This window comes from Sitodiplosis mosellana, unplaced genomic scaffold (genome assembly GCF_009176505.1).
Source record: "Sitodiplosis mosellana isolate CC-2019 unplaced genomic scaffold, AAFC_SMos_1.0 Smas_scaffold_5111, whole genome shotgun sequence".
In the NCBI taxonomy this organism is placed as follows: domain Eukaryota; kingdom Metazoa; phylum Arthropoda; class Insecta; order Diptera; family Cecidomyiidae; genus Sitodiplosis; species Sitodiplosis mosellana.
The window spans coordinates 1-8,612 of NW_022600353.1; the positions used below are offsets into that span (position 1 = coordinate 1).

At 34.2% G+C, this 8,612-nt stretch overlaps 1 protein-coding gene across 1 annotated transcript; it reads right to left on the reverse strand.

Annotated features, from left to right (window-relative positions):
* Positions 1 to 4,078: 4,078 nt before the first annotated feature.
* On the reverse strand, positions 4,079 to 4,762 carry LOC129572502 (uncharacterized). Its single transcript, XM_055452467.1, has 2 exons — positions 4,622 to 4,762; positions 4,079 to 4,430 (listed from the first exon to the last, which is right to left on the reverse strand). Exons 1-2 carry the CDS (start codon positions 4,631 to 4,633, stop codon positions 4,158 to 4,160), a joined length of 285 nt encoding a protein of 94 aa, XP_055308442.1. The 5' UTR covers positions 4,634 to 4,762; the 3' UTR covers positions 4,079 to 4,157.
* Positions 4,763 to 8,612: the final 3,850 nt, after the last annotated feature.

The window sequence follows — 8,612 nt, forward strand, 5'->3', positions numbered from 1 at the left end:
TCACAGAATTGAATTTTTTTTGACAAAGGGTAATATTTTTCCGATTAATTTTCGGCAAAAGAATATACCAAATTTAGTTAGTTTTTATAGCCAAAAAAGAAATTTTTCTGACCGTTTTGGGAAAAAAATATTACGTTTTAGATTTATCCTTTAAAATCATCTCATCAAATTGAATAGTCATCCGTTTCAATGATTTTGTTTGCGAAATTCGTTCATAACATCGTCACCAATCCTGCGGGCCAATTTTTCTTCTGATAACGAACTTTGTTCAATTTAATTTTCTATGTAAACTTTGTAATTATCATGAATGTCGAATACAGGTAGAATGAAGGAGTCGAATACAGGTGCAAGTTTCCATTATTCGAACTTTCTCGACCACAGACAATGGCTTTGAATTAGCGTGTAAGTATTCTGATATTTTAACCTTGGAAAAAATTCCCAAAAACGAAGCTATATCAATCTTGAAAGTAATTGGATGCAACATAACTCAACATCACATTTTGTATAGTCGTTCAGATACAAGTGGCTTGAATTATTCCATGTCTTAAATCACTCCACCTTCCAAGGGGGAAACTACTACTACCGCGTAATTCATATTAATACAATCTAGTACAACAAAAATTCTGAAAAATTCCGAAAAATTCTGCGCAATTCAAAACAATTCCAATCAATTCCGATGTTCCTTGGTCAAATTTGGTGATGATCAACTTGAAATATCGCAAATAATCGGGACATTTACCATTCATTTGAATGCATATTGAAGATTTTTACTTCCAGAACATATTTGACTTGGTTTGATCTACAAGACTCAATTCTAGCTCTGTTTTCTATTTTGAAAATATTTTATGTATCATAAAGCCTTTACCTATTTGAAGTGAAATATTGAATTGGAAGTGAGACCTATGTACAATTAAAAACGCCCTATCTGAAGTTATTTCGATAAGATTGAACATCTTTGCGCTTAAGCATTCCTTTGAGATGCTAAATGACCCTATATTTGCAATTTTTGGAGTTGATCATCATCAAATTTGACTTAGAAACATCGTTATTGATCGGAATTGTTTTGAATTGCGCAGAATTTTTTGGAATTTATCAGAATTGGAGTTGTACTAGATTGTATTAATATGAATTATGCGGTAGTAGTAGTTTCCCCCTTGCCACCTTCACTAAGTATTCAAAAATGTAATAAGAGTTCAAGGCCTTTTTAGTTTATTTAAAGAGCAATAAAGTTCTCGGAAATTGATTTCAAATTCAGTTCAAAGGCTATCAAAACGAAGGTACAAAAATGTATATCTGATATGGACGTTACTATATGTTCAAAAGTTTTACGATGGGCATTCAATTTGGTAGCCAAGTGAAATGTGATAATTGTGGAATTGGAAAATTATTTTCTTCTCTACGATAAACGGAAAACTCCCATAAAGGGTGCAAGTAGAATACATAACATGATTGATTACATGCGTCACGTTCCCATCATCTAGTTCCTCAATTGCTTTCGACTTTTTTTCGACATAAAAACCGTTTCGGACAGTCCTCGAAATCAGTTGATCCACACACTCGACGTCGGCCTGTGCAAATTGTCCAAAGAATCATGAAAATCTTCACTGAATTGAAGATGATTTATAAGATAGTGGGAGTTGAAGTGAATCAAACAAATAAGTTCAATGTAAAAAATGTGCTGGCTCTTTGTCTCGTTGCTTGTTGTTTCAGTGCAGTAATTGTGTTTTTGGTGTTTGAAAAGTCGAATTTCATTAATTCTTCAAAGGCATTTTTTGGCACTGTGACTCTCATTCTCACTTTTGTCAATCTGTATTCAACTGTGTTGCAACAGCATAACATTTTCAATTTGATTAGCAAATTTGAATCAGTTATTGATAGCAGTAAGTGACTTAGTATGACTTAGAAGTCATGTATAAAAAGTAGGAACAGTATAATATCCAATTTTAAAATTGAAAACTCCAAATTTTAAAATCGATAGGATCGAATAATCGCGCAAGATACAACAAAGTCAACAATTTAATTGAAAATTGGACAAAATTTATATGGGTCTCCGCCATATTCTCAATGTCATTTCTTTACGCATCACATTTGATTGTGAGCTATTACCACTTTTTCACCGGCCATGGAATTGAATCTTTTATTATGAATTTCCCAATGATGTAAGTTTGAACTTCAGACTCTAACTCTTACCATTTGATACGTACTTAGACGTCTTTCACTGAAGAAACTAGATTTCTTTTAATTGGATTAATCGAACTAAAAATATTTCTGGATTTCAGAGTACCATTTGATTGGAAAACACCATTTGGATATTTAATCGCTGCTGCTTTTCAATCGACAGCATTCTATTTTCTTGTGGTCACCGCTTGTTGCATTTTGGGCTTTTTGATTGGAATTTGTTTGCTACTGATAACAATTACAGATGATTTTAAAAGTGAATTTAGCGTCGAATGTGAACTAAATGAAGATCCGCTCACATTTAAACGGAAATTCATTGGTTTTTTTCAGTTCTATGCAAACATTAACCAGTTTAGTTCAGTTTAAGATTCAAAAATTGTAATGAATTTTAAAAATTGTGTCTTTCTTCTAGGCTTGTTTCGGAATTTTCAAATATTTGTTATATAGTTATCAGTAGTTATTATGTGTGGAGCATTTCCACCATTTGCGCTACGCTTCTGGTACTTCACATTCAAGGGGTAAAGACAAACTTGATTCGTTAATGCCTTTACCATAGGACATGGTTAAAAATTATTCATTGATTGACATTTTAAATGTCAACATTCCTTTAACAGCATTCTGGGCATGCAACTGAGATTGTAAATGCGTTGATAACAAGCTATTGGTGTATCATTCAAATTTTCTTATTTTGTGAATTGGGCCAAAGGATTACGGATCGATTCAGCCAAATTCCAAATGCAATTTACTATCGCAACTGGTATGTATTTCCCAAAGACGTACAAAGGATATTACCAATCTTTATGCTGGCAGCTGAACAACCAGTTTTCCTTCAAGGATTTGCCAATCTAACATTCACACGTGAATCCTTTAAAAAAGTACTAGAAATCTTTTTTTATATCACAAAGATGAATGTCGGTTTGAAACCCGTGTGTTTACACTATTTTCAGGTCATTCGAGGGACATTCTCATATTTTATGACGCTTCAACAATTTGAACACTAGTCTTTGATTGATGGAAAGCAAATTATTCTTGATTGATATAATGATTACAAATATCATAGTTAATGTAGTTTTGGAACGTGAATTCAATGTATACGTAACTTCAAACAGAAAATTGCTTTGAAAAAAGTAATTTAATGAACTTTTGTTCCAGTTTGTAATTCACCCACATAAATATCTTGGATATTGCTTGAAAATCTATTTTTATTAACCGTACGATTAAAATTTTCTTGAAACATGGCAACACAAAAAGTTCATTTTACTCAACGTGAAGCATGAATTAAGCTACAATCTTTTAGCGCCTAAAAGTAGACGGAGGCAACGAATGAGGTATGGATCTTGATTTAACCACGTCACAAAACTTGTTCAATATGTTTTGTATGACTTTTCCTGCAATTCAAAAAGTTAAACGTTTCATCGATTGAATTTGCTTGTTCCACTGAACAATTGTGTCATTCGAACCTTGTATTGTTTTTGATGTATTATTTTTTTTTCAGATTGGACCGTATATTTTGTGTATGATAGTAGTCAGCTCGAAATCATAGTTGGTGCATTGAGCGTTTGACAGATATACAGCCTGTACATTAGCGTCACTTACTGAATCAAACAAAACAAAACACACCAAACGAATGAAACCAAATGTAATGAGTGTTTGTTGAACACTGTTTAATGACACTTGAAACACAGTCGCTAGACGAATCCATCGCAGAATCTTCCTTTTTGTTTTGTTAGCGCAATGGGCGCCTTGTATTTTACGCCTTCAAAAAATGAATTGCATTTTGAACTCAAATTGCACACACTATTGTTTCGATTGTGCATTGAATGATGAGCCTTATATCATTTTTAAATAACAATATATTTCAATTTCAAGCAAAAACGTTTTTGTTTTACAATCACTTCAATCACACGTGTTTATTTCATGGTTTATTTTCATTACTAAAATCATTTTCTATGACACTAAAATGCCGTCAAATATCCAATTTACAAAGCTGAATAGCCCAATAAGTCGTCATATCCATAGCTGTGAGCGTAGGCATCCACAAGTGGAGTATGGACCAATGGAGCAGCTACAACTGGAGCATGGACTAATGGAGCAGCTACCCATGGGGCAGCTATAACTGGAGCAGCTACCAATGGAGCAGCAACAGGGAGACCGTGTCGTAGTGCGAAGGCGGAGTTGCCGTGGTATTCTTCAGACAACAATAATCCTGGTCTGGCTACTACGACAGCAACGAAGCAAAGGACGGCGATGATCTGAGGATTTTATGAAAAATTAATAGTCAAATGCATGCAAAATTTCGAAATCGATTTCGGTAAACATGTGGCCATTTAGAATTCTACACTAATTCGGTTTGAATTTTCCATTGAACACAAGACTCGTACCCAGTATTTAACTTTTGCTCATAATTTCAACGCGTTAATTTTTGATACAAATTCATTCTTACCAATTTGAACATTTTGATTGTTTTTGAGCGACTAATTCGTGTTATCAACTTGAATCGAATGATTTGGTCCGAGAATCTTCATGCTTTTATATGTGCGATCTACTATTGTTTACTTGTAACACATTGCGTTGGGTTCTTCTTTTTCTTCGAGACAACAAAGACTAAATGAGGAAAATGACAAAAAAAATGTATATTAAGTTCAAGAGTGTTATCGTTCGTCTGGATCGCGTCGACCCGTTTTTTTGGCAAACAAAACACTTCCTCATTTTCCTTTTGATAAACAAAATGAATGGTTAACCCAATTCGTCATCGTGTTATATATGTATGGACAGCTTTTTGTTTGACAAGTTTTGAGCTTACGCACTGAAAACTGGTGAAAATATCACAGTGTCATAGCATGCTTATGATTATTATTAAACGATACTCCTGTTTATTGACTCGGTGAATTTTAAATAGATTGAACATTGATTGAACCGTTTTGAAGTCACAACGCCAAAAACTGTTGATTTCCTAAGCAACAATGAACACTCAATTACGTTACCTGACACTATTTTCACACGGTTTTGAATATAAAAGAGTGTGGCTATAGTTAAGTAGAGTGTGAAGTCGTTTGACATCATAATTATGGTGTGAAACAGCCGTGTGGATACAGTGTAGGTTCCACGTGGATTGAATGTGAATATTTGCTTGAGTTTGTTTTATAAATTTTGCACCGAAAACAAAATTGGTATTCTCAGAACATGATCATCCTAAATGAATGAAAAAAATGAATGTGCAGATCTTTTATTCCATTAACATGGGATATTTCCAGAGAAAAAAAAAATCAAAATCAGTGACAAAAAGTATGGGACGATTTGGGTTAAATCAATAATGGCACGTCTGTTATTCTGATCCAATACACACAAAATTCGCTTTGGTTGCTTTGGTTTTCTTTCAAATAGAACTAGATCAACAGAGTCCCCAAAATTTATGCATGATTACATTGTAAACATCGTCTCTATACGATAAATTATACAGCGTTGAATCCGGTTGACGAGACAAACTGCATATATTCGAAATGAGACAATCATCAAAAGAAGCTCATGCTACTAAACATAACGTGCCACATTAACATAATGGTCTTTTCGGAAGCTTACATTTTATAAAAGATAACACTTTCAACCGAATATACAGGTTGGATACATAGACCACCATACCCACAAATAATTCGGCATATGAATTTATTTCGGCTTAAATTTAACTCGAATTCGCTAAAAAAAATTAACTTAAATTTTTTATCGAAAGTCAGAACAGCGGCGAGCGACAGTCAGTGTTATAGTTACGTCAGAAGGGAATGACTAGATGTTTTCTTTTATATTCTAATTTAATAAATATCAAAAAATCTGAATTCTTTTGAATTAAACCTAGATCGATGAAACGAGATATTTTTGATTTTAAATTAAAAAGAAAGGATTGATTTTGAACATTTTCGAAGAAATAAGAAAAAAACAAACTGAAAGAATGTAGAGAAACGAAAGGAAAATAAGTCCTTGCGGGTTTGAAAAAAATAATGGAAATAAAACAAGAAAAAAAGAAAAGTGCCAGCGACACATGGTGTTCCCGGACGATCACCCATTCAAATGCAGCTCAACTTCAGTGATCGGACGAGAGCTGGCGCTTTTTACATGATATGTTCGTTTACAAATGTTAACCGAGATTTTGTCAACATAACGGACAATACTTATGCGTATAGCTTGGGCAACGAATGCAAAATGTGCAAATTCATTCATGATATATCAATGAGTTTAATTTGTAAAATAGGTAGAGTATTTTTGCTTCTTTGGCCAATGACCATTGACCATTGATATCAAAGCATTCATCGTGTCTTTGCTAAATTCAGATCTGGCGAGTTAGTCAAACACCGAAAAAGAAAGAAACGAACGAAAGGTAAAACATAATGAATATTTTGCAAATTCGGCATTTAGTTGATACTTTATATGTTTGGTATTGAAAGCAAAATATTAAGCTCAATGATTGAGGGTCTTCACAGACATAAATTAGAATGATTCTTAGGCACTCGGTTATTGTAAATTTAAATGAAACACACCATGGGTTTTTAGATTATTTTATATTCAATATAGTTTCTCAGAGAGTGTTAACATCTTGATCAGATTGACTGTTTACCATGTTTTGCCAAAGCCGATTGTTTTGGTGAATGTTTGCGGTTGTTGTTGAACGACGTAGGTTTGAACACTGTGGCCTGGTGCTGATTCATAAGCTACTGATGGAGCGGCATGGACGTATTCTACTTGAGCTGGAGCGGCTTGTTGGACGTATTGTACTTGAGCTGGAGCGGCTTGTTGGACATAATGGACTTGAGCTGGAGCAGCAGCAGCCTGAAAACAATTAATAAAAATTATTCGACTCTGTTTGATAAAAATCATTTTGAATTCGCAATTTCAACTGCACTCGAGTACAAAATGACGAAATATCATGAAAAGAATGAGATCGAACGAATTCATAGCAGCGACAATTTTCTTTGATAAACAATCAAACCATAAATTTGACATATGTTCTGCATTAATGTGCAACACACGCGAGAAATAAATGAAAAAATTGTTTTTAGGTTGAATTCGTTCGAAACCCGTCTCAGCCTTTTCACAACATATTGTGTGTCAACAATGAATAATGCTTCGCTCTTTCTAGATCACTTCACTACTCTCCTAAATTAATGTCTGTCTATTTAACCATTGAATCGACAAAATTTGAAATCCTTTTCGAAGCCGCGAGATATCAAATAGCATGCATACAGATGGACATTCAGCTTAATATATTTAAATATTTGTTAGCCCTACATATTGTACATGTTGTGGAGCTGATTGCACTACCACGGTTTGGACTTGTGGAGCTGGGGCACTGTAAACTGGGGCAGCAGCGGCATAATGAACTTGTGGAGCGCTTTTGACAACGATAGTTTGAGCTGGAGCACTGTAAGCTGGAGCACTGTAAGCTGGAGCACTATAAGCTGGGGCGCCGAAGTTGATTGATTTTGAGAAGAAAAGACCTGGTTTGGCTGATGCAACAGCAAGTGTGCAGAAGACGGCAACGATCTATGAATCAAGAGGAAATTTAATCAATAAAAGGCCCTTCAATTTGATGATATGAGAAGCAAAAAAAAGTTTCTTACCAATTTGAACATTTTGGCGGGTTTTTGTGGTGTGCTACTCGGACGATTGGCTTGAGTGAAATGATTTCGATCCGATGGCCTACATGGTGTTATATACCATTCTAACTAAGCACGCATAACGCATGTGATATCATTCTAACAATTCCGTGGTCGATGGTCGATGAGAACGATGTTCATTGTTGCCATAAGAACAAAATATAGATCGTTCGAAATTTATTAACCTTTTAAGACGTTCAAAAGTGTGTATTCCATAGCGACAAAAACATACGCTTTTAATTTTTATGAAAATTTACAGTCTCGATAAAATATCTCATCAACCTGTTCCGTATTTTGATTTAGGCGTTTTATGAAATTTCCATTGAAATGAATTTCAAATCATCAGTAAATACACCCAAAATTAATGCTTTCGAATGTTGTGTATTCGCACAAGAGCCAAAACTGGATTTTCGTTTATAGTATATAGTAGTTGAACGATCCGCCTACAATATTTAAATCCAAATCGTAACACGAGTGCAAATATTCTAATGGAATCACTAGCCGACTGTTTTCAAATGTTTTGGCCAATAAATTTTGATTTTTGACTGGTTTGAAAAATTGAAAAAATTCAAACCAATAGACGACTGCGGTTAATTTCAAATAAAATAATGTTCGGTAAAAAAAGTTCTAAAATTTGGCGACGATGATTAGAGGAATAACTAACAATTTTCGAATTCAATCGATTTGACTAGTTTTAGTTGTTCTACTGCTACGAGCTAGTCATTCCATTTGCATACGGGAACGGGAATATCTTCGAGAGAATCATTGGGTGATGATCAAAGAAATGAT